The 27,838-nt window shown below is 37.4% G+C and overlaps 1 protein-coding gene across 4 annotated transcripts; it reads left to right on the plus strand.

Moving 5' to 3' along the window:
• map1aa (microtubule-associated protein 1Aa) lies at window positions 1–27,838 on the plus strand. Of its 4 annotated transcripts, none has more exons than XM_065289170.2 (7): window positions 1–191; window positions 527–628; window positions 17,473–17,555; window positions 17,681–17,821; window positions 17,913–24,771; window positions 24,893–25,086; window positions 25,166–27,838. In XM_065289170.2, exons 1-7 carry the CDS (start codon window positions 8–10, stop codon window positions 25,319–25,321), a joined length of 7,719 nt encoding a protein of 2,572 aa, XP_065145242.1. In that variant the 5' UTR covers window positions 1–7; the 3' UTR covers window positions 25,322–27,838. The 4 variants fall into 4 exon arrangements, with proteins under 4 accessions (XP_065145242.1, XP_065145240.1, XP_065145243.1 ...); XM_065289168.2 differs by having other exon boundaries at window positions 2–191; window positions 24,866–25,086; XM_065289172.1 differs by lacking the exons at window positions 1–191; window positions 527–628 and adding an exon at window positions 10,530–10,604 and having other exon boundaries at window positions 24,866–25,086.

Genomic DNA, 27,838 nt, shown 5'->3' on the forward strand with positions numbered 1-27,838 from the left:
AGTTACCATGGAAATCTCGCCAGGAGATGGTGAGATAGATCCTCATGAGGGGCGCGAGTGTATTCAGCACCTTGGACAGCAGCGGTGTGTCGGCCCTCCTTTCTGTCAGACTCGATATTATATGCTTATTGTCATCGGGGAAATTTCAACAGATTATCATCTTGATTTAGTTAAAGAACACATTAAAAGAGGTAAGTTATCAATGTTTGGATTTTTTACCTTTGGGTTAGCACAAACAGTTAAGTAGTTACATAAGGACTACACAAACTTCATTGATAGACACTGTGTAGATTAATAGGCAATGCAGAATTGTTCAAGCATGTTTAGATATTATTTTTAGGTATATAATACAAAGTAGTAAGCACTGTAGGCTAGAGATTATACCTTAAAATTTAATATTTTAAAGATAATCTTAATGAGAAGTCTTTTAACTTGTATTCTAATCAAAATTTATGTGGACTATTGGTTCTATACATAATTTCTCATTCAACATTGTGTGATAATATTTGGATTAATCTGCATCTAGGAATTCTGTCATGGGAGACTGATTCGGCTGTCTGTGACTTGAACAAGGAACTGAAGCTCTTCGAAACAAAACATTCTGCCCACTTTTCTTCAGAAGTTAAAGGTCAGTTTTAAAATTTTTAAAATTTTGCGAGACTGTGACAAAATAACTTACAACAAACAGTATGGCTTATTTATTTTGCATGAAATCTATACTGCAGACTCATGCAGATCCTTTCAAATAACTTATAATATCAAAGAAAACATTTCTGAAACATTTTACTGGTTATGGTTCACATATGTTTTATGATAGCAGGAAACGGCTTCCCATTAGATGAAGTTTCACAGAAATAGTAGTTCATTATCTGAAAAAAAAAATAACGATGAAATAAGAGTTATCACCGAGAGAAAGATTACAGTGGATTGCATAGATGTATGCTTCCTGTGATTCTGCACTGCCACACCCACCTGAGCTCTCACAGCTGATATAATGGCTTCATTTTGTACATTATCAGTGCACTGAGTTTGCTTCAGTAAAGTATGGATGTCTGTGTGGGAAATTGTGTAGCAATTTATATGTATGGCTGTACTGTTCTACTTGATGCTTCACTGCATATATACAATATAGGCTACTATAATACAATCTGCATGTGGTTACCTCATAAAGCCCTAAAAAGATTTTCTACATCAATAGACATAACATGTAATTGGTGTTTCTTTTACCACTATTATTGATATCTATGAGCAGCACAGCTCTGATAGCAACATGCTAGGCTGCACTGCAACCATCAGCATTAGGATGCTATAGGGGATAAAGCATTAAATCTAAATATATTTCCACTGCAGCATGGTGTAACAGCGCCCACATGCACACATATGCACAAGCTCTCAATCAGAGCATTGTCACTGTATTACTCTACCTTATTCTGGCTGTCTCAATTTGCCTTGTCACCTGTTTTCCTTCTCTTTATTGATCTAACTGTTCTGGTGTGGTATTTAGCTCTCATTTAAATTCCCTGTCAGCTTGCTTCCATATGTTTCCTCATATTTGACTGCTGACAGGGAGTCTATGATATCTCTGCATGAATTAATCATCAGTCCCTATTTCATTACCCTATCAGTCCCTACTCCCTTTTATCAGTGGATAATGATAATATCCTTCTTCAGTTCATTTCTACAATTTTAATGAATATTTTTTAATATATTTTGGTTTATTTAATAATTACAGAATACTAAATATAATTAGGCAATATAGTGAAATTTTTTAGTAGCCTAATTTATGGTGAAAAAGTCTGTGTAAAAAGTTTTGAACTTATACAGATAGCAAAATGCTGTTTTGTTAAACAAAAAAATCATTATTCCCTCAAAGAGTGGTTTCTGTTGCTGATGTTCATAATGAATTCTAAAAACTGTGAGAGATTAATTAGACAAGACATTGTTTTAATGATTTCCCCAGCCAATCTGGGTTTATTCAAGTGAATGATGCAATTAGCACGTTGAATAGGTGGTAAAGAAATAAAGGGAATTTTCCAAATGTGATTTATTGACCCTTGAAGTGCCCTTTGCGCATTTGTAAGGGCATTCCAAACTAAAGTGAACATCTGAATCCCTTTAAAAAGGGGCCCTCCAGAAGTCCGAAAGCGAAGTGTACATGCCATGATTACTTCGAGGAAGTAAGTTCTGTTTGTGATCACGTGATCTTGGGTAACGAATTCTCATCATACATTTCAAAGAAAATATGGTGGGATAATTTGAAATTACAAATCTTGTTAAATTATACGAGTTAAATTAGTTTATTGATCTGAAGTTATAAGGTAGAAAAGGCTAGATTGTAGGAAAGTGTTCAATAGTAGCTGCTGTGTTTATTAACATGCTGTATCTACTTTAAACATCAAGCAGAGCGAAACAAATCAGTTTGAAATAAGACAAAAATAAACAACATTTGACAAGACGTATTCAAAATAATATTTATATGCATTGTCAAGGTAGCATTTTGGTTAGTCAGTCACTTAGCAATGGGAGATCCATATGCATACTTGAGACATATCTGCATATCTCCTACACCGTTCAAAGAGCTCACCTTAAAGGGACACTCCACTTTTTTTGAAAATAGGCTTATTTTCCAGCCCCCCTGGAGTTAAACACTTGATTTTTACTGTTTTGGAATCCATTCAGCAGATCTCTGGGTCTGGCGGTACCACATTTAGCATAGCTTAGCATAGTCCATTGAATCTGATTAGACCATTAGCATCGCGCTCAAAATAACCAGTTTTGATATTTTTCTATTTAAAACTTGACTCTTCTGTAGTTACATCGTGTACTAAGATCAATGGAAAATTAAAAGTTGCGATTTTCTAGGCAGATATGGCTAGGAACTATACTCTCAAACTGGCATAATAATCAAGGACTTTGCTGCTGTACCATGGCTGCAGCAAGTGCAATGATATTACGCAGTGCCCAAAATAGTCCCCTGCTATTGAAAGTTACCAAGGGCACTATTTTCAGGTGCTGCGTAATATCATTGTGCTTGCTGGAGCCATGGTACAGTACGGCAGCAAAGTCCTTGATTATTACGCCAAAATGAGAGTAGTTCCTAGTCATATCGGCCTAGAAAATCACAACTTTTAATTTTCTGTCAGTCTTAGTACATGATGTAACTACAGAAGAGTCAAGTTTTAAATAGGAAAAATATTGAAACTCTTTGGTTATTTTTGAGCGCGATGCTAATGGTCTAATCAGATTCAATGGATTACACTAAAAGTGGTACGGCCAAACCCGGAGATCGGCTAAATGGATTCAAAAACTGTAAAAATCTAATGTTTAACTCTAGGAGAGCTGTAAAATGAGCATATTTTCAAAAAAAGTGGAGTGCCCTTTGATGGCTCTGCTCTTCGAAAGGAGTAGAGCACAGTGATGCTTACTTCCATTTGGAAATCGGCCAAAGTGTTAATGTACCACCTCTATTGTGAAACATTAAGGGCAGACTTTGTAGCGTTAGGTGCCATTTTACTGATCTCTACAGATCAACAAAACTCAACCAGAGACAGCTTTTGGGACCTGTACCTTTTGACTGGATAGCCTTATGGATTGAGGAGACCAAATATAATATTTTACAGACTTTGTGGCTATAAATGCTGTTTGAACGTGGTTAGGAGAGATTAGCACACAGCTTTGTTTTTATTTTTCCTTATGACAATGCATGTACACATGAAGACCAAGAATCAGAGCATAAATTACATTATCTTTAACAAGTTAAAAATATAGTCATTATTTTCATGAAGTTGTCAAGTGCTTTATACTGCTTCTTAAAGACTTATTAAAGTCTCTATGAACCGGAAGTCACAATCGACTCTTCTTTTGTGTTGTGACGTATTTCAGAGTGAAACAGAATATGCGTAAGGAAATTAGTGGGCGTGGCTTGTGTTTTGATTGGATATAGAAAAGTAGGCGTTTTATTCAGAAATGGAACTGGCAACAGACTGAGGCTGCGTCCGAAACCACATACTGTATAGTAGGTAGTACTGAATAAGATGAAGTACCTACTTACTTGCCGTTAAAACAGTAGGTACTGTATAGTATGAATGCTGGTAGTATGAATGAGATTCGGACGTACTACATCCGCCATGTTGCTACATCATCACGTGACATACGTCCTCATTACGTCATGTTATTCCAGCGCGAAAACCAGGGGGCAGGGTTTCATATTTTATTGAAGCTTCCACGGGCGCCGCCATTGCTTAGCGAACACCCACCTGCTGTTAGCATCCCATTGACTCCCATTCATTTTTGCTTCACTTTGACAGTGAATAACTTTACATCTGATGTGTTTAAAGACTCCAATTGTCCTTTAATTATTTCTAAAGAAACACGAAAATGTATAAAAGGCTCCAGTACCTTGTATCTTACGTAATGTCCCAGTAGAAGCAGTTTTTGTAAAAATATGCTAACGATTGCGTCATAACCTGCGACTCTCTGTCGCACAGTAGAGAAATTACCGTATGGACAGGAGGAGAAGCTCGGAGGCAATCTTTTACTGTCTATGAGGCAATCGGGTGGACAAGGATGCATAAAATCAAGGGAGATTATTAATCCGAATACTTACCCAAATGTGTTCCTGTTCACGCTCGCCGTCTCTGCAAGATTCGGTGGGTGATTCAAATTTCTCTTGGAACGGCTATTAGAAGACTTACAATTGTCAGACAGGTTGCTCACGTGATATCTACGTCATCAAGCTCAGTTTGAGTCTGCGCAGTACGCTCGACACCCAGGAAGTGGGTGCTTCTAATTGACTTCACTTGTCTCCGTTGAATTCAATGGGGTCGCTGTGTCCATTTTTTTTTACTGTCTATGGCGAAAACAGCCGCATGCCTCTTCTCCTTTGTTGGATAACTCCTCTGCCTGGGCATCATGGGATAGTGAAGTGTCCATCATATGCACACTGCAAAATCTAGCCGGTATTAGTAGGTCATCCGGGTACTTTTCGCATACTGTTTTTTGAATACTATGTATTCGGACATACTACTCTCCTCGCCTACTGCATTTCGCGTACTTTATAGTATGAAGTAGGCGGTTTCGGACGCAGCATGAGAGTTAAAGGGGGTGGAGTTAATGGATGCTCCCGCCCAAGCTGTCTATCTGACATCATTAGAGAATGCTTGCCACAAGAGGGCAAAAGACCATTTTCAGATTTTCATTGAAGGCACATGAATGTAAAAAAAAAATTTTTTATAATAAACATTCCAATTTTACATAAAAAATAAGAATTGCCATTTTTTATTTGATTGGGACTTTAAAGTCTTTTTAGAAGTCTTATTACTGTACCTTTTGACTGGATAGCCTATTGATTGAGGAGACCAAATATAATATTTTACAGTAGAAATCACAATTGAAAACCTCCCCAGACAGAAAAAAATGTTTTTTTACTACTCACCGCATTGCTTTATTATTCGAGCATGTCCTAACGCAGAAGTGTACTGGCCTCAATGCGAACCCTTTCTGTCTTTTATTGTAAACTCAAATTGTGCCTTGCAGTCAAGCCTGCTGCTTTATTCAGTTGAGAGAACTTTTAAAACTGGAATGTGTCCCATGAAGGCTGCCTATACTGAGTGATGTCATTTTAAGAGACTGGTGAGAGAATGTTCATTGCTTGTAATTTAATAATGTTAATGTGCGTCTGTGTACTCAGTTGTAGATTACTAGAACACAAGGTAGACATATTGCCTGAAGCAGTAAAGTTATAGATACAGTGCAGCATAATGTTCAGTTAATTAAAAACATGAATATGTAATTATAGGGGAGGTTTGAATGCAAATGTGTTTGTACATACAGTATTCTGTATGTAGTAGGCTACACATTTCATATCCCCACATTTACTGCATTTGAGTGCATTTGAAATAGAGAAGTTTAGAAAATCTTTATTTAATAAGAGAAGTCTGGCAGTCGCTTCACTTTCATCTCTGACAGGTGGCAGTCACTGCTGTTCTGCTCTCGACAGAAGCACTTTCATTGTTTTAACCAACAGATAGTGGTGGTGGGAGACTGAGCATGCTCAGTACGGCTGCTCTGCCACTCCTGCATCTGTGCTTGGAATACTGATCAGGATGTGAGTGCAATGTCATCATGGCTGCTGCTTATAAATGTCAGAGCAAAAACTATACTGAATATATCTAAATGCTAGATTAGGTATATTAGATTTAAAGCATATGAATTAAAGCAGTTTTATTTGTAGAAAGCAAATAAACATGTTGACTTGATGTATTGGGCAAATGTTGTAATGTTGTCATTCTCAATTTCAGCATTTTATTTGAGCTCATAGCTTTTATAGGCCTAGCTCATAGTTGGATTTCTTGATATATAATTACACAATACATAGCAGACATCTAATCCTGTCATTGAATCTATTAATATAGACTCATGTACGAAACAGCTGGTGTTAGTGATATGATGTATATGTTTTGAAAAGAAAGCTTGCAAGGTCCTAGCAGGGGAGCTAGATTTGTATTTCAAACGGCTGCTACTGAATCCCCATATGACCTGTGTCTTAAAAGTGAAAAATATTGGAGATGAGACATGAAAAGAACCTCTAGCAACATGTCAGCCTATTGTATGTCTGAGATTTGAGATTAGTGCTGCATGCTGACAGTCGAGGTCAAAAAATAAAGACCGTGTATAGAGGTCAGGCACAGAATAAGAACATTTGATCAGACTGGTGAATTGATGTCATAAAAACAATGCAAAAATTGAGCATCAAACACAATTGTTTTAAATCAAATGCAATAAACGTAAAAAATTATAAAGGTTAATGCATTGATTCTGTAATGAATAATAAGATGATGGTGTAATATGCAATTCATGTGTTGCAATTCCCATTTGAATGTTGCTCAGTTCAGATGGGAATAGCGATTACCTTCATGAAACCTCAGTTCGGGACTTTAAAATATACACAGATGGATCAGCGCTTAAATGATGATTACAGATCCCTTTACCTCCCTAGAGACAGGAGGCTGGAATGGTCACCATGGCCCCAGCTGTCTCCTGCATCGATCAATTAATTGAGATTTTTCAGCAACCAGCCTCACATTAATGACTCACTCCTATAATCTTGTAGCGAGTTTCTTTATTAAAGCTTTCAAATATGCCATTAGGACTTACATGCACCAGCTTCTATGTGATCCTATGAGCACAATTAACTCAATAAACATGGAAAATTGACAGGGCACAGAAAAATGAGCAATGAGCTTGCTAAAGGTGTTCATATGTGTAAACGCATCGCCCTCCCCCCAATAGAAAGGCAAGGAGAGGCAGTTCTTACCTCTGTTGTAATTAAATACAGCCTTTACATTTGTTTTGGAGGATTTAATCTTGTTATTTAACATCAAGTGTGGTTTAGATCGGCCTATAGTTCACACTATAAGCTATTTATACTTTATGATATGATTATCTCTATATGATCCACTATATGTAGCTGCATAGCTGCTGTAAAATTTCAATTTGGAGATCACTGAAGACGAAGCATGTTTTCACACTCAACCCTAACACTTAGCTGTTAGGTGAAGTGTTGATTTGTGATTTTCTCAACTTAATGTTAGCACAGGGAAAAGTGCAAATCTCTTATCCTGAGAAAGAGTACAGATCTATCCACCTATAAAGCTGTTATCCATAGCAGAGGGCTTCCCAAGGATGTGTTGTTAGCATTGATTAATAATTCAAGATGGGCTATTGATTCTTGTCTTTTATACCCCTGCAGTCTGCACACGAACACAAGAACGTCAGCATGCTGCTCAGGCGACTCCAGTCTGCCTGATTGTGGCATTGATTGCTGGATCTTGCACCACAGTGAAACCTGAGTACCACACCCAGACTCTGGAGCAAAGGGTTAAGGAAAGACAGCGGGTTATTGTTTTAGTAAGCAAAACAGTGATTCCCTGCTGTTAGAGATTAGAGCATAACGGATTTACATATCTTGTAGACATACATTTAACAATCTCACAGAGGCTTAAATCCTATGTGTACAAATACATTGGTAGAAAAGGGATTTGGGCAAATGTATCGCCTATGCCTTTGTATTGTATGAATATAATTGCACGTGCAGAAGATGATTCTAAAACTTTGTGGTACTGTCCTAATGCACCACCGGTTTGTAAGATGAGCCAGCTGTTATCATGTGACTATAATGAAAGGATAAAATAACTCAAGAAATGGACATAGTCTGTCTAGCAGTAAGGGCGTGGCAACCAGCCTGCTGCTTTGAACAGTTGCTTAGGATTTGTCTGGAAGTGTCTATTTATAATCTTGTAATGGCATCAATTTAGATGTGATTTAACAAATGTAGCAGATAAATGGATTCATTCCATTTGGACATTAAAACAATCCCTCAATTAGACCATTTTCCATGATCCAGTATCAATATATATTGTGAAAATGCTTTGATTTATATTTGTTACAAAGATAATAATCAAATTGTACATTTTTGCTTTCATCCATTTAATATATTACAATATAATTTCTGTATTTTTAATTTTTGAGTGTTCGGAGTATTAGCTTTGATTTTCTTCATCATTTATTAATAAATTTCAGTATTGTTGCAGCATATCTGAATACTCTATTCCAATATCAATATGTTTGATAGGTATTTTTTCAGATTTTGCAGCACTGTCACTTTGTTACTGTAAACTCAATATTTCTCTGGTTCTGTGTCAGAAAGTTTAAGATGTGCAGACTGTGTCTGCAAGAAAATGCTTATAGAGTGCAGTTAATAGCAGATTTGGCAGTCCTGCTTTGCAGCTGCCGATCAGGGATCTGATATACATAAATTCCTAACCAGACCAATGTTGCCATTCTTGACCATCACATTAACAATTGAGGCAGTGATATAGAGAATTGTTTATCTTCTGGTTGAACAGTTTCAGTATGCCAAACATTAGACCTATTACATTTTTTTTATTATTAAAATTTAATTAAATTAAAAAATTTTTTAAAGCTATTTCATACATTCTGCCTTATAAGCACTGTTTAAGAGGTGGACTCCTCATGCTAAACATAGGCAAAGTGTCAAAAAAAGCAGTTGGACGTATGATTGTACAAGTTTTGTAAAGTTTTTTTTTGAACATGAGAGATGCATACTTAACAATCTTGATTTATTTCCTTTATGCGCAATTGTAGTGGTGGAAGTATAGTACAGAGGAAGTCCTTTTATGGGCACTCAGAATAGCACACACGCACGCACACACAATGAACCAGCATTATGAAAACAATGAATATAGTTTGTTTATCCAGGGTAGAAGCGGAGTTGTACGTGTGTGTTTGTTTAAAGCTGGGTTTCGTTAAAATAGAATGGTCTCAATCAGGTCCTAGTCGCAGGCGGTAAGTAAAAATGCATCAAATGTCTGTTTTTTTTTGGCAATCCTCACATACGTACATGCATATAATGTAAGCAACATGAACATGTTCTGTCTTTTATAAATCTGATAGAACAACTGATTTTTCAGAGATATGAAGGATGTAGTACTTCTCTATAGGTACTCCAGAGTGACATGAGATTTGACCTTTAATTGTAGATTTTATTTAAAAGCCTCTAGATTTCTGAAGAGCTGAATATATTGTTGAGTACATTTGTGAAGTTCTAGCTCAAAATACCATATAGATAATTTATTATATGTTGAAATTGTCACTTTGTATGTGTGAGCAGAAATGTGCCATTTTTGGGTGTGTCCCTTTAAATGCAAAGTGGCTGATCTCTGCACTTAAGACGTGGTTGGATAGTTGAGATTAAGGGGCAGTATTATCCCCATCTGACATCACAAGGGGACAAAATTTCAATTACCTGTTTTTTCCACATGCTTGCAGAGAATGGTTTAATTGGGTTTTTCTTTTTCACATTTTCTAGGTTGATAGAAGCACTGGGGACCCAGCACTTAAACATGGAAAAAGTCAGATTTTCATGATATGTCACCTTTAAAGGTGATGTATATGTTAGATGAGAATGTCAGTTGAAATTTTAATGTGAATTTAGGACAACAAAGAAAACCTAAAGTAGGTTTTTATTGTCTTTGCCCTAAAGACAAACAAAAGTCTGCTCTCTTAATGGCTCTCTTAAGCATCATTCATCTATCCTTTATGAGTAAAAAAGGCAATGTGCTAAAATATTTGTCAAAATGCTTAAGTTGAGAGTGATGATACGTGTATGAGGCTTTCTCTCTGTTTTACCATATCATTGTACTGCAGCTCAAGTCTTTGTTTAGACTAATTAAAATTGATCTGGCCACAGTATGTGGTATGTTGTTTCCTGATAAATACATTTTTTATTATTGTTTGTATTAAAACAGAATCGTTTTGGACTGGGTTATGTGCTTGGAAATCTCTTCATGAAATTTTTTTCATATTTTTTATTGACCTATCATTTATATAAGATTGATCGAAATTGGCATCCATAGAAATGTGATGCACATTGTTGCACGTTTTTCATTTTACCAGAGTCATTGATTCCTATTCGTATATACAAGATCACAGGCCACACCTTCTCTCACCAGCGCGCGCTCGCGTCTGTGTACGCGCTTTCAAGCTGCTCGACAAGCGATACACACAGCTCAGCATCAGCAACGGTATGCCTAATCCTAGTCTTTAATATTTGTAAAATGTTTGTTTATTTGCATATGCTTCAAATATCTTACTTTCTGGCTAAGTTTATTCATTCACCGCGTTGCAGTTATAATAATCTGCTGTTGTGTTTACCTCAGATAACGTTATATTGTTTGTTTTGACATCGCTTTCTATGCTTAACGTTTAGTCATCTTTCAGTCGTAAAGATTAAATCGGCTACAATGTTTCTGTGCTGTTTAGTGACACCTTGGCAAAAAACAGATGTCAAGGTGAGTGGTAAATGTCTTGACAGGTAGTAAAGATGGAGAAATGCGTTTAGTTTATTTACGACCTGTTTTCACACTTTCACGCTATGATTTTAGTACGTGCACCATTTACCACAGATAGCGAATGCTCATTTGATCCGCATCTTATTTAACAGCCTGTTCGTTGGCGTATTGTGAGTGTATTTGCTTTGATTCGTCACATATATCTTTCACTGTGACCCAGATCGTAATTGTGTCTCTTTGATTATGGAATGCAGTTAAGGATTTTAGGAACCTGAGTGTTCGCGCGCGCATTCTGTCAGACGAAGAGAAATGCGCGGACATTGCCCAGACCAGACATAAATCTCATAGATCAGTTCATTATGTATGTAAGGTTGGCACAGAATGATGTTGTGTACGCTACCCTTGCGTTTAACAAAATATTTGCCATGCCAATCGATTATGCAAATGGTGTGCAGGCCTTCGGTGTTTATCTTTGACATACTCATAGTAAATCACAGTATTAGGCAGAGAATGTACAAGTTCTGTGGTAATATTTTCAATGTTTGAGAATGACATTGATTTAAATATATTTACTGTACTGGTTTAAATGATCTCTCACGTGGATCATTGTAAAGGTGACCTGGACACATTTGCTGTGCTGATGGGAAGGATTTTGCTTCAGCACCACTCTGTCAAAGTCTTAAGGAGTCCTGTACACCTGTTAATGTGAAGCAGTTTTTGTGAGATTTTTCTTGGTCATTAATCTTCAAAATTGATTTTGAATGCACTTTATTTGCTGTATTATGGTGCCTCAAAGCTTTCCATTAATTTACATGTCTTAAAGGAATAGTCATTTTTTTAAAAGAAAAATCCAGATAATTTACTCACCACCATGTCATCCAAAATGTTGATGTCTTTCTTTGTTCAGTCGAGAAGAAATTATGTTTTTTGAGGAAAACATTGCAGGATTTTTCTCATTTTAATGGACTTTAATAGAGCCCAACATTTAATACTTAACTCAACACTTAACAGTTTTTTTCAACGGAGTTTCAAAGGACTATTAACAATCCCAAACGAGGCATAAGGGTCTTATCTAGCGAAACGATTGTCATTTTTGACAAGAAAAATAAAAAATATGCTCTTTTAAACCACAATTTTTCGTCTAGATCCGGTCGTGATGCGTCAGTGTGACCCCACGCAATACGTCATGATGACAAGAGGTCACAGAGGACAAACGCGAAACTCCGCCCCAGTGTTTACAAGTGTGTTGAAAGAGGACCGTTCCTACGTTGTTGTATGTCAACTGATACTAATTAATGTCTTTGTGTCAGTTTATTGTTTACAATGGTCCGCAAATGTGCGTTTTATATATGTAACACGTGACCTCCCTACATCACTATGCATTTACATTAGGTCACGCTGGACCGGACCTAGACGAAAAGTTGTGTTTTAAAAAAGCATATTTTTTATTTTTCTTGTCAAAAATGACAGTCGTTTCGCTAGATAAGACCCTTATGCCTCGTTTGGGATCGTTTATAGTCCTTTGAAACTCCATTGAAAAAAACTGTTACGTGTTGAGTTAAGTATTAAATGTTGGGCTCTATTAAAGTCCATTAAAATGAGAAAAATCCCGCAATGTTTTCCTCAAAAAACATAATTTCTTCTCGACAGAACAAAGAAAGACATCAACATTTTGGATGACATAGTGGTGAGTAAATTATCTGGATTTTTCTTTTAAGAAAATGGACTATTCCTTTAACTAGTACCAAAATGGACATTTTAAGTGCCAGTGCCCCTCTGTGTTTTGTATTATTTGTTCCTTTCAGTAATTTGTTGCATTTAAATGCACCATTTGTATAAACTGTAAGATACCCATTCTCTGTATTCATGCAGCCTAGCTGTTTATAGCATAATGGGTCCATTACACAACAAGAGGGCATATATAATGAGAGCTCAACTCTTGTTTGTGCCATAAGGGGGCTTTATTTTACCCCTATTTGTTACCAAACAATTTTATTGACATAAACATGCAGTGGTTTTACAGACAGCTCCCTGGTCCAGTAGTGTCCAGAATTTCACTGCTATTGATGCAATTAAGAGGCTTTAATAGGATTAAATACAAAAGTCTACCGCTTACTAATTCACTACCATAAGATAACTGTTTAAAAGTGGGACACACCTCCTTGCTCTTTCTGTTTCTGTCACACACTGTGCGTTTCAGAGGCAGCTGAACTGTGGTCAGAGACAGGAAAAAGGTAGAATGAGATAACATTGGCTTTACGAAATACTTCTCTCATACAGACGTATCTGATGTGATGGTTCTTAAATGTGATGATCTGTTCAAGTACTTGTAATGGACTTGAAATGTAATTGCTCCCATCAACCAACAACAGCTGAAGATTTTTAAATGTATGGGCGTTTTTGATTCTCTTCAGTAATAATGATGTGTTGGAAGTCAGCCATTAGACGGTATAATCGCATTTACACCTCATCTTTCCGATGAGTGAGAAATGAGCCTTGCAAGTATAGTTTCAGCTGTCAGAATCAAGCACCATTACAGTTTTAATTGGTGGAAAGTTTAATCAGGGCTCTGATTTTTTCAGATAATGACTATTTTACACAAAGGCATGTGTCATTGTTCCAAAATACACAGAAGTCTCTTCTGAATAATGATTTTGGAGGCATAGTGAGTGAGTTCAAAGACAGACATTAAGAAAAACTTTAAGTAGTTGAAGCCTGTGAGGCAGTATTTGTTCTCACTGAAAGCATCTGTCACTTGCCTGGCAGACTTGTACTGTAGTTATAATATGTAGCTTACTTCACAGGGTTATTTTCAACCCAGCGTTGGATCAAAAAGGTACAAACCCAGCTGTTGGTTTAAAAGAACCCAGTAAATGTTTATATTTGACCCAACAATGGATAAAATCAAACAACCCAGCATACTGTAGGTTAGATTGGGTTCGTCTCCTTTTGACCTAATTCTGGGTTGAAAATAACTCCATCTGATATTTCTAGAGTGTAATCCCAAAAGTCAAAATTTAATGTAAAGCTTAAAATGCATTGATTAAAGATTAGACCTAGACTGTGACAAGTTAGTCTCAGCAAGTGTAAAATACTTCTGACTCCATTTGTCAGTGTTTTACATTCTTGTGTGATTTGGTTATAGTGATTTAGCTAATTTTAGACACCATCTGGTGAGCTACTTTTGGAAATGTGTGTGTGCATGATTTTAAAACATTAAACCTTCCATGGATTTAAATTTCCATGACATAAAAAGGATTTGTCTTTGTTATTTTTGTGCAATATGTTGTTTATCTTTTTATAGCTTTCTGAAATGTCATTATTTTTATTACCCCACAACAAGTAGAGCATATGTTTACTGTAGTGACCTGATTATTGTATCTTTTCTTAACCTAGTTTACTCCAATCCAATATCTTCAGCAGAATTCATGCCTGTTTTTTTCTTTACCTCAATAGGCAAATTTGCTTTGAAGCAAAACTCTTAATGGTCCAAGTTGGTTAACTGTTTGCTTCTGGACTTGACTAAGGAGGAGGATTTAATGTATGCTAGAGCCCGACCGATTATTGATTTTGAAAGCCAATACTGATACAAATGTTTGTTGGTTTTAAAATCTGATATTCCGATATCATATATGGGTGATTCTCACGAAAACTTGGTTTTAAAAATGTCAAGCATGAAAATGTCAAAATTGCTTAAATTTACTTTTTTTCCCATCAGACATTGAAAAACAAAGTCTGGAGTAAATGGGAACATTAATTTAAACACTTTTACTTATCATTTAACACTTTTTGTAACATAATTAAAAAAATTTGTCCTAAAAAATCTCATTACCGCAACAGTCAGAAAACATCAACACTGACATATTTTCAAAATGACATGACAAACCTGACAGAACATAATTTGGAGATTCTGCACATGCATTTAAAATCAAAGTATTATGCTTCTATTAATTAAATTAACATTTAATAAGCATCTGTTGCGGTAATGATAATCAAAATGTCGTGTAAGCATTCTGACAAGACAATACTTCAAATTAACTGTAAAAAAATGATCTTACCTGGTAGCCATCTTGAAGTAACTGGTCCATGTGCTTGGTCACTCAAAATCAAACTTTATTAAAATTCTGTATGTGTGCTTAAACTGTTCTCAAAAAGTGTTGCGGAGGATGAGAACATCAGGCATGGACACATCATTTTCCTTATTTTTCTTCATTATTATTATACATGAATATTCAGTAAATATTTTTTCTGTCATCTAAAGTAGTCTAGCAAAACATCCATTTTTTTTTTTTTTTTTTTTTTTGTGTTAATTTGATTAAATTACAACATAACGCATGTTCAAACACAGCTGGACACATTGCGGTAATGAGAATTTCAGCAGAAAATTAGATAAAATTGACAAATTATAAATTCTTATGTTGAAATCACACATTGTGCAAGGTAGAACACAGTATTGTGTTAATTCTGATGCTTTTTAATATTACTATATTACACATTTTATAGCTAAAATCATTAGTGCCGTGGTGTTTCAATGGTTTCGTGAGAATCACCCATATATGTGTGTGTGTGTGTGTGTGTGTGTGTGTGTGTGTGTGTGTGTGTGTGTGTGTGTGTGTGTGTGTGTGTGTGTGTGTGTTTGTGTATGTTTTTTTTTTTTTTCAGAAACGGCCATTATAAATGGAAAATGCCTAATATCGGCCTGCCGATATATCGGTCGGGCTCTAATGTATGCTCTAAAAAATCTGTTTCTTTTTTTACCCTGCGTTGGGTCAACACGTTGGGTTGTTGTTATAATGTTAATTAATTCATTAATTACTTTAATGGCATTAAGGTGTAAGGTAAAGGTGTGTGAAATATGGCCACTCATATCATCCATATGCGCAATGTCACAGGAGACCATGCTGCCTGGTTTTGCTATTCACAATATTATCTCTTGTCCATCACAAATTGAATGCAAATCGGAAGGTCATGTTGACAATTGTCCCAAAACATCTTGTTACAGTACACAGAGAGTAGTCCCACTGTTGGTTCAGTAGGAAAGGATATCAAAATGATGACAACTATCTGAAGGGTCAAACTTGACCAAGTAAAGAGCTAAATTTATTGGGAATTAAATAACCTATACGAGCATTTTTTTTCTCCCTGATTTTACACTAGACATGCATTATCAACTTTTTTTACTTTTATTGTCACAGTATTGCAATATTTGCGATACCATATTGATATTCTGACAAGTATCAAGGTTTTTATTTATTTTTTTCTCATTCATTTTTTCAGTAATTACTTAACTTACACCGTAAAGGGTAGTCTATTATAAATGAACGAAAATTAAGTATTGCATTCATTATTACAGGTGATATGTTCCCGGTAATGAAACCGAAATTGGCCTGATTGTCAGTGAACTACGGCTTTGTGCCTCTCCATCTGAAAGCAGGTGATTGCGATTTACTGCTATTCAAGGAACCGGCTTTACTGACGAGTCACATGCGATTTATCATGCAGCCCTAAAAGAAAATATGAACACAGAACAGGCTTAAAATATTAAATTACTGAAGTACAGTGCACATGAAAGATAATAACGGGACTGCAATATTATACATATTAATTATACAAAAACTAATGAATCACAATATAATGATATTGTGAGTCAAATTTGGATAAAAAAATAATATTACCAGGTTGTTGTGGATTTTCATCTCCTGTGATGCAATGAGAAGAGTTTGTGGGTTAGTGACTGTACAATTATTAACTATCATATGTTATACAGTTTAGGAAGCTTTTTTATTATTTCTTTCATTATTTCCCCTTTCTCTAGTCCTCTATTCTTCTATTCACTATCTTTATTTTTCCAGCAATTTGCTTTAATTTAAATTATTAATTGACTATGTAAGGGTTTCAGAACCTAAACACACACATCTGTTAAGAAGCTGTGAAGTGTGTAAAAACCACAGGCAAATCATCAATCTTCTTTTGAAGTCTGAACACCCTTGTTCCTTTCTCACTGCTGTGAAGATGCTCCTATAGATACTATAGAAAGATCTGAAGCTGTTTAAACAGCCAATGAGTGGTTTCTGCTTAATAAAGCCGAATAATCCACTGGGTCATACGTTGTTATAACTGTGAGCTGCTTGCATTTATATTTTCAGCTAGGTTTTTTTTCCAGTCTTTTCAGAAATGCTGCAATGCGTCGCGCAGCATCAAGACTGGGTCAGTGTAACGCGTCTGCCGGCAGTCGCCAGCTCACTGTCCCCATGGCAACAGCCAATAGATTTGCTTGCAGCAGCTTTGCAATATTGTTTTGATTGCATGGAATTAAGAAGACTGCTTTCACAGGATTAGAGTACTCCTGCACAGCAACAGGAGGTAAAAAAGACAGTGATAAAACAAAGGCAGTGCAAAGAGGCAGTTGCGGCATCATCCCAAATATGGTGCAACCTTTTTACTTTAAATTTTCTTAATATATGACAAAAAAAATATTAATGAGTTGTATTTTCAATAAATATGCCCTAAATATACTAATAGCAAAAGCAATAAGACCTGTATCTGATGACATTTTTGTGCATTTTAATCATTTTATATCTATCCTAAACTTCTTTTGTAGGACAAAGACTTTTGCAGTACAAGAGTAGTGTTCTTGAGACTGTCGTATTAGTAAATCCATCTGAGGAGAATATTAATATAGAGGTAATATTTTTATTCTACTGTCCTGGCTTCCATCAAGTCAATTTTATTTGCAATTAACAGTATAACTATGCAAGACATCCAGTTAAAATTTTATAAATGCACTCTCTTTTCTTACATTTTTGTAGATCAGATCACTGCTCTGTGACTCAGCAGGACATAAGTTGTTGGTCATAAGTGGACAGAGTACTAATCAGGGTGAAGGCGTTATCCTGCAAAGTGGAGTGTTTGGCTGGAAACAATTCTCTGGCATTATCTCAAGTCGTAGGGTAAGTGGCTAATTCGCTTTTAGCAGATCCAAATTTAATTTTTAGTGCCATATTTTTTATTTAAAAGGAGATTTTTTTTTATATTTTATAGATTAAAGATCTCTTGAACCAGCCATTTGAAACTCAGAAAGCCTGTTTGACTGTGTCCTGTAAAGAAGAGGGAGGCTGGAGCTCCCTAGGGTGTGAACAGGAGCAGAGCCTACTGGTGTATAGAATGAACCCTGAGCCTGTGCTGGCTGAGATGGAAGGTGTGACCGAGTTCACAGAATATGTCTCTGAGACAGTGGACGTTGTCTCTCCTCTTGAGCTTCTGGAACCACCGACCTCAGGAGGGTTCCTCAAGTTGTCCAAGCCATGCTGCTACATCTTTCCTGGAGGACGGGGAGATTCTGCTTTGTTTGCAGTTAATGGGTTCAATATTTTGATTGATGGTGGATCGGACAGAAAATCTTGCTTCTGGAAGCTAGTCAGACATTTGGATAGGATTGATTCTGTTCTCCTTACTCATATAGGAGCAGATAATCTTGCTGGCATCAACGGACTGTTACAGAGAAAAATTGCGGAGCAGGAAGAAGAGAAGACCCATGGTTCAACTGGCTTTGGAGACTGGATGAAAAACTTGATCTCACCAGAACTTGGCGTTGTGTTCTTTAATGTTCCTGAGAAGCTAAAGATGCCTGAAACCACACTAAAAGCAAAAAGGAGCATCGAGGAGGCCTCTCTCACTCTGCAATACCTTCAGAAACTGGGCATCAAACCTGAACCTTTATATAGAGTTGTGAGTAACACAATTGAGCCTTTAACACTCTTTCACAAGTTGGGTGTTGGCAAATTAGACATGTATGTTCTAAATCCTCTAAAGGACAGTAAAGAAATGCAATTCTTCATGCAAAAGTGGTCTGGTAACAGTAAAGCAAAGACTGGGATTGTTCTGGCCAATGGCAAAGAAGGTGAGATTTCTGTTCCTTACCTCACATCGGTAACAGCTCTGGTTGTGTGGGTACCTGCCAGTCCATCTGAAAAAATTGTCAGGGTCTTGTTTCCGGGAAATGCCCCACAAAACAAGATATTTGAGGGTCTGGAAAAGCTGAGGCATCTCGATTTCTTGCGATATCCAGTAGCTACTCAGAAGGACATGTCATCTGGAGCTCCACCTCCACTGATCAAACAAAGTAAGATGAGGCTGAGTACAAGTAGCAAAGAAAGTCTTAAATCCTCCCCTAAAATGTCGCCCACTACAAAAGCAAGCAAGAAGGAGGCAAATGAAGACATTGAGTCAAAGAGCGACTCAGTGAAGGAGAGCAAAGTTGAAAAGAAAGAGAAGAAAATTAAAGAGAGTGTTAAAGCTCCAAAAACACTGAAACCCAAGACATTGTCTCCTGATTCAGTTAACCAAGAGAAAAAGAAACTGCAGAAGGAAAAACCTCCTAAAAAACATATCAAAGAGAAGGTTGCCAAAGAGGAGAAGAAAGATCAAGAAAAGAAAGAACCAAAGAAAGAAAAGATAGATATCAAAAAAGAGAACTTGGTTAAAAAAGAACCCAAAATTAAAGAGGAAAAGAAAAAAGAAAAACCTAAGACAGAACTGAGAAAAATTACTAAACCTGACTTAAAGCCTTTCACCCCTGAGGTCAGAAAGACTCTGAACAAAGCTAAGGTTCAAGTAAAGCCTAAAGTAGAAAAAACTAAAGCTGTGAAAGAGCAAGAAAACAGGCCAGCTGCCAAGCAAGCTTCACTAGAGAAACATGGGAGTGAAAGGTCCATAGTCTCCTCCCCAGAGGATCTAACCAAGGATTTTGAAGCCTTGCGACTGGAAGAGGAGCTTTCCAAGCCCACAGAAAGCAAAATTTTTTCAACTCTTCAGTCTTCAGTTGACACTGTTGTCCCTCACATTGAATCTCCTGACGAGGGAATAATCACAACAGATGTTGAGACAGAATCCCCTCATGAAGAGAGGGTACCTTATGGAGAAACGACAGGTGAACCCCCCTCTAAATCTGTAGATAGATTTGAGGAAGAAGGTGCTGCCACAGAAGATGACATAGAAGATGAATATACAACAAAACTGAAAAGTTCTAAAACAGTCTCCACGGAGAGTGTAGATGACAAAAGCTGGCAAGAAAAAGCAAAAGATGAAGAAAAGGAATTTAAAATCACACCCAAAAAGAGTGACAGTGAGGAGGATGAAGATGTGATTGAGAAAGCAGAGCTAGAAGACGCAGAGGGTATAGTACATGAAGAGGAGCTCAAGTACAAATCAGATGAGGCCAAGAAAGAAAAACTGGGGAAGGACTGGGAGACAACACAGACTGACATGAAATCTGCCAAATCCGTAGGTGCTGCAGAGCACATTTCTTTCATCCAAGATGAGACCATTCCAGGTTACTCTGAGACCGAGCAGACCATATCTGATGAGGAGATTAATGAGGAGCCAGAAGACCGAATTCCGCATCTTCAATATGACGTCAGCTCTTGTGACATCTCTGTTCCAGACGAACCCGGAAGTTTTGACACCATCCATGGTATGAAACCACCAACCATATCTGTTGCTTCTGAATTATCATCAAAAGGATTTGCAGTAGACCAAGAGCCAGTTTTATCTGCTTATGCAACCAATATAGTAGCAGCTCCCTTAGCTGAAGAAGAGCATATATCATCAGCCACATCAATCACTGAATATGACAAACTATCATCTTTTGCAACATCTGTTACTGAAGATCAGTCTATAGCATCTGTCACAGCACCACCTACGGAAGAGGCAGGAAAAAGCTCTTTATTTTTGGACACTGTAAATAGCATACCATCATCCAGACAGACAGATGCCACCCAAGGAAAAGAGTACCTTCACTCAGCTGGAACTATTTCTCCAACATCTTCATTAGAGGAGGATAAATGTTTCAAATCTCCACCTTCTGAGGAATGTTTACCCATTGTGCCAGAAATGGAAACTACTGGGAAGACAGCAACTCAAACAAATTATGAGGATGAAGATGATGAGGAAGAGGATGAGGATCAGACACCGAATGTTGACATGCCACTTGGAAAGCTCCATGAGGGTTATGCATGTGCTGCCATGCTCCAAGAAAAAGAGAATGTTCCTGAGAATGCTCCAGCATCAATGACGCCTCTTTCTTCTCCTTTGATGTATTCTGGTACAGAAGACAAAGATGAAAAAGTCTCACTGTCTAAAGATGAGCCTAAATTAGGTTCATCCGACCATAGTTTGTCCTTCACACCACATTTGCCTTACACCGCAGAGAAAAGTGTTGTTTCAGAGAGTGAAGAAAGATGTCTCAGCCCAGATGACAGCACTATGAAATTAGCCTCACCCACACAATCAGGACCTACCAGCAGTAGCTACTCTCCAACTGAGGAAAGGACACAAAAACCATTAAGTGTGGACATAGAAGACAAACCTGAGAAAGAATCTGCAGAATTTCAGAAGTATTTGACTCATGATTCTCCTGCTGACAAAAAACCTGTAATAATAATTGACGAAGAGGTGGATCCTTTCAAAAAGGGATTCCTTAGCACAAAGGAACAAATATATGACTCAGATGAAGAAGAGGAAAAGCATAAAGTGTGTAGTAAAACTAAATACAAAGAGGAGAGAGAGAGCACTTTTCTTGATGAAGAACCCACCTGTACAGCAGTGGATGTGGAAAATAATGCACAATTGTCAGCCTTCTTGGGTGAAGAGCAAAAAACCCAGATGCTAAGCTCAGGAGAGGAAGATGAAAGTGAAACCGAGGATGGAACTTACTCGTGTGTAAAAGCACCTCAGAGCATGTTAGGTTCTACTTCAGCAGACCAAGGCAAAAAAGATGTGTCATTCTCAGAGATAGATGACCCAGAAGTGATCTCTAAAGACAGCGATAAGGCTGTTCACTTTAACTTGTATTCCCTCCCTGATTGTGAAAAAGGCCTCAAAGGGGATTCTGAAAGAGTCGTTAGGCAAGATACACCCTATGTTGGAAAGAGCTTTACATACTCTGATGTATACGACAGTAAATCAAGTTCAGTCGATTCATACTCTCCTAATTTGCCACCAGATAACACATTTGAGGATACAGATATTGCTGTAAAGACAACTGGGAAAGGCGATAGCATGGATACATCCACTGGGAAGATTCCAGACATTAAAGCATCACATGAAATGGAAATATCATCAGCATTACATGGTGAAATGCAAGGTATCTTTGAGCCACCTGAGTTTAAGGACATGTCTCAAGGAACGTTCTTTGAGAATATAAATAAAGCTGAACAGGAGAAAACCTCTTATTCTATTTCAGAGGACAGAGACCCATTTTCAGTTAAATTTGAAAAGCCTGATTCAAGTGGGGTGGTAGAAGCTGGTGAACAACAATCGGGCCATTATGCAAATGACTGCCTCATCTCTGATTATAAAAGTACCAGTTCTGCAGTAGGCCAATCTGCAGTTTGCACAAAAAAATCAATAGCTGAAGACTTGAAGATGCTTGCTGATGGAGAAGATGAAGATGAGGATGAAGACGAAGAGGACGAAGATGAGGAGGAAGATGATGAGGATGATGTTTATGAGTATGGCGAGCATTTAAGTGATAATGACACTGAGAAAGGAGCCAAAGACAGACCAGAGAAAGATCCCAAGAGCCCACTGAGTAGCATCACCTGCACTGTACCTACTCAATTCCAGGATGAAAAGACAGATACCATTACACATGACTATAGCTTTGGCTCTTGCACTTATGGTAAGCATCTAGATTCATCAACATTTGAATCCACTTTAAGCCATGAGGGTCCCAAGGATTCACTGCATGCTGCTACAGGTGACACTTCATCTTTGCCTACAGAAAGTCATGTTATAGGCTCCACTCAATTTTCACATTCCTCAAGTGAGGAGAAAGATGGCTTTGTTGGAGAAGACGTTCAGTCATATTTGCCCTTGTCAAAGAAGTCTTTAGATGATAAATATCACTATGAAAGCAAAGAGGTTCAGTTTGACAGGCAAAAGACACCAGATGCACTAGAGAAGAAAACAGATGACTCTGTTGTATTGGGTTTAAGTTATACTACTATGTCAGCAACAGCGTACTCGTCTTCTTCTTCCTACAGTCATTCCTCTTCAGCCTCAGCATCTCTTTCTACCAGTCGCCAGTTTGGAGACGAGTTGGAGACTGCAGCCAGTACTGGCTTTGAGTATTCCTCTTTCAAAGATGAACATTCACCAGGAATGGAATCATCGTTCTCTAGTTCTGGTGGGCAGGTTAAGGATGAATATTTAGAAGTTTCAGAAAAGCTGCCACCTGCCACCGCAACAGTTGAATCCACCTCTAGCCTTGCAAGGTTCTCACCATTATCACCATTTGAGGAAAACAAATCTTTCCCTCCACAAACTGGTACTTGTATAGGCGATAAGAAAGACTCTACGAGCGCTACTTTAGATCAAGGTCCACAGGGTCAGTGCTTTTACAAGCCAGAGTGGGATGATGACTCAAGATTGCAAGCTGAATTTGGGGCAACTGGATTGTCTTCTTCTCTTCCTCAGGCAGCACAGAAAGACTCCATTCCTGAATGTCTTTATAGTGCTTCATCAACATTTCATTATGAGGCCCCTGAAAAGCAGTACTATGAAGACACTGAGAGTAGTGAAGAGGAGGGTGATTATATAGATGAAACTGAACATGACAAACTACAGTACCAAAGATCTCCACTGACATCCCAAGCCGAAAAGAAAGATGCCAGCTTTTCTTTGAGTGAGAAACTGTCATTGGACACGTCTTCTGGTATGGGAGGAACTCCTACTTCACATGTACTTACCTCATACACTTCCTCTTTCCCTGAACCTGTAAAACCAGACACAACAAATGGGCCTGCAGAAGTCATCATGAGTGCACCACAGAGTTTTGGTGGAATCAGCAAGATGGAAATAGGCCTGTCAAAAACAGAGATGAAGAGCCAAGAATTTGACGCAAAAGCAATTAGAAGCCCCAATGAATGGGAACTCCAGCAGCAACGAGACATATGCCCAGGGGCCTCCCTGCCTCATTATCGTCATGAGGATGAGTATGAAGAAGAAGAAGAAACAGAGCCAGAGCACCTGCCACGTCCGCTTTCTCTCTCATCCACAGACCAACCTTTCCAATCCTCTTATTATGCAGACAACCCAAGCAAGCATGATGATGATTTTGACCATCCTTCAGATGGTGGCGTTCGTCCACACTCCTCCAAAGCTTCTCCAGGTTATTCCTCCAGTGAGTATAAGCAGAGGAGAGGAGACACATCACCATCCTTCATCAATCCAAGCTTATGTCAACTTTCAAGTGATGAGGAGAATGAAGATCAGAGAAGCCAAGGATCTGATCAACAACAGCCTTATGAGAAGATAAGATCTTTTAAACAACAATCTCACAGTCATCATGGTAAAGACAACGAATTACAGAACCTCTCTGGAGCCATGGCTGCTGGGATTAGTGCCAGTGGGGAGGACACTCCTCCAACCTCTATCAGTGAACCATTACATTCCCAGTCAGATTCCGACGCTCCTCCAGGAACAGAAGAGTGTCCGTCAGTCACAGCAGAAGGGAACGTTGACTCAGATGAAGATGCAGACTACCTCCCTGTAGATAAATCATCTGGAGCCTTTGGTGGAAAACAGTACTCATCTAGGTCACCTGACAAAGATAATGATCCCTTCCCATCACCAATGATGGACCCTGCCCCTTACCCCCCTCGTCCTGATGTGTGTATGGTAGATCCTGACGCTCTGTCAAGCCTAACAGACAAATCGGCCAAGAAAGATTCCAAAACAAAGGGTCTACGGAAATCAGGTAAAACAAAGTCCTCGTCTCCTGCTAGGAGGTCCAAGGACCCCTCTTCCTCTCTGAAGAAGAAGGACATGGAGGACGATCTGTCAAGGTCAAGCCACAACACAGGAAAAGGCCTTGTCAATGGTCTTAAGAACAGTACAGGTATAAACATAAATATTTGAGTAAGCCAATTCAAACTAAATACAGTTGACTGACATCTTAGAAAATGATGCCATATATTCTGTATCAATTTCAGCTAAATCAAGTGCCGCTGTCCCACCAGGCCCTCCTATCTATGTGGATCTGGCCTACATTCCCAACCACTGCAGTGCTAAAAATGTAGACCAGGAATTCTTCAAGCGTATTCGTTCTGCATATTATGTCGTGAGTGGAAATGACTCCAGCAGCGGAGAGCCAAGCCGTAGTGTACTAGATGCCTTGCTTGAAGGAAAGGCACAATGGGGCACCAATCTACAGGTATTTGTTAAACTGTTAACTCTTTGCTATGCTATACCATACTATACACTATAAATGTTTGACTCTGTCTTATTTTTAGGTAACGTTAATACCTACTCATGACACAGAAGTGACCCGTGAGTGGTACCAACAGACCCATGAAAAACAACAGGAGTTAAACATCATGGTCCTGGCCAGCAGCAGCACAGTAGTGATGCAGGACGAGTCTTTCCCAGCCTGCAAAATAGAGTTCTAAATTCAACACGGCTCCCAGGTTCACATCTTTACTCTCAAAAGGTCCATTACAGCCTTAATAGGATTTTTAACCCTTTGATGTTTAACTGCCCGTGTTGTACTGCAGCACATATTATTTGTTCTCCACAAACCCAACTAAATGGTATAAGCATTGATTATTGTTTCATAGTTTAGAACAGAAGGAAGATGTGCCTTTTTCTGTATACTTTTCAGGGCGGCTTTTCCCTTTAAGTTGTACACATACATAAACACACAAATGGAGAAACTACAATTCTTAACCCTCAGATTTTGAATTAAACTTTACAAACACAACTATGTTATATATCCTTGTTTATAATGATATTTAACTAAAGCACAAGTGTACCTCTTTACTTCGTTTTTAACCAAAGGACCAGAAACTCCCTACTGTAAGTACTGCATCTCACCTAAATGAGATTCTCCTGCTTTTCCCTGATCGGTTCAACTACATTTTTTTTTTCATATTATTATTTTCTTATTATTTTACAGTAACTAACATGCATCCTACAACATCATCTGACACACAAACATTGTGCATTTTATAATGATCTATGAATCAAGTTCGCAAACATGTGCAAAGGGCACAGAGATTATATACTTCATGGGTGATATCAGCAAATACCTGGGTGCCAGAATAATGAATTATTTAAAATCATTTTACTAAATTGTATTACATTCCTGCACTCAGAGATTAATGCTATGAATTTGAATAAGTATACATTTAAATCGTATAGCAGAATGAAAACATTAGAAATTTTAGGATCTGAATGCTGAAAAGGACTAAAGAGGAATCATTTTGTTGTACAAATAGCCGTTTAGAATGGGCAAAATGACTGAGAGGTATTGGATTGAAATTTTATTTTTTTATCATGAAATAATGTATAAAGTGTTTGTAGACAAAGTTTGATTATTTTTTGTTTGTTTAAGTTCAAAGAGATCTCTGATTTCATTATACTTTGAGCATCAAAATGGAAATAATTTGCAACTTATCCCTAGTTTAAATGATACAACAATGTATATATGACTAACTTAAGTGTAAGAGACTAACAGTGATGACTGTAAAAGAATGGAAATGACTGAGATTATTCAAACCAAATTTGCTGGCAATAGAAATGCATGGTGTTAAGTGAATGACTGACTTTCTGAAAATCTTTGAAATGTATGTACGAAAGTCTTGCCATGTTTACATTTTGCATAGGGTTACGTATTAGAAAGAGGTGAAGATGTATTTCTAAACTGCTATATGAAAATTGCACTTAAAGCTTATACAAAAGAGATTTTAGTTTGTTTTAAGCTCACGCTATTGCAAAAGCTCATATTTCTCACTAATGTCAATATAAGATAACAATGTAGATTACAAAGGCTTCAATTAGAGGAATAAAATAATCATTAGTGACGGGGTGCACAATATGAATAATAGGGAGGGATGAAGAACACTTGATTGTTTAATAGAAGACTATTTGTGAAGAGTATGCACTGCATGTGTTACCAAAAGCTAAATGCTGAACATGCATTTAAGTACTGCTATGCTTTTAGGTGCTGGGCTCAAAATCAACTCCTTAATTTTGAAAGGAAGGTTGTACAGTAGATGCAAATTAAAACTTAATTTTATTTGTCACACTTTTCACATGATTAAATATATTGTTTTATTTTGCTTGATTCATAGTCTCGTTTATTAATCTTAAAAATTTAATTGTTCAGTTTTATTGAATGTCTTTGGAAAAAGCGGTATTTATGTCTAGACAAGGTTACAAAATACACAAATGGTTCAGCATTGTCCTTTTTGCTTTCTATAAGGTTAATACGTACAAGGATGATCAGTTACTAGTTGCCTCTAATGTTTTTAAGGTGCGGTAACTTTTAAGCTACTGGTTATTTGGATGTTCTGCCTGTCATGGTGAAACTTGGCATTACCACAGAATGAAACACACACAAATAAACAAACAAATACCAGACTGCAGACTGCCAGATCAAGTGACTAGTTCACTGATCGCATTTTATATTCAAAATTTGTAAGTGTCTCTGTGATTATCTTTTCTTTTTGAAGACTAAATGTTTAAAAATATATATATATATGATAACTTCATTATGATGTGCTGTGCAAAACATCCCTTAGTTATGAGCTATGAGTTTGATATAGCATCAGATCTTTGAAATATAGCATTCCATTGAGCCTAGCGATGTACTGCATGTGATCTTGAGTTTAAACTTGTAATAGTTCATAGTTATATTAAATAAAGTACTATTTTAAACATATCTATTTAGATGCTATTTGTCTCAATTGTACTGAAAGGCACATATTAGCAGGCTGCGCTATCATTTCCAGCGTGCGGTGTTGTTAAATGACGTACTTGGATTTTCTTTTTCCGGTTTCTCATGTCATTGACTTCTTTTTTTATGTGCAATACTCTGTATCTTTCTTTAGGCTAAATGAGTGTCTACTGATATGTTGTAGAGTTAACATGATAATCACTAATAAAATATGTTAATGGAAAACATA

Source organism: Paramisgurnus dabryanus, chromosome 2, assembly GCF_030506205.2.
Source record: "Paramisgurnus dabryanus chromosome 2, PD_genome_1.1, whole genome shotgun sequence".
Lineage (NCBI taxonomy): Eukaryota > Metazoa > Chordata > Actinopteri > Cypriniformes > Cobitidae > Paramisgurnus > Paramisgurnus dabryanus.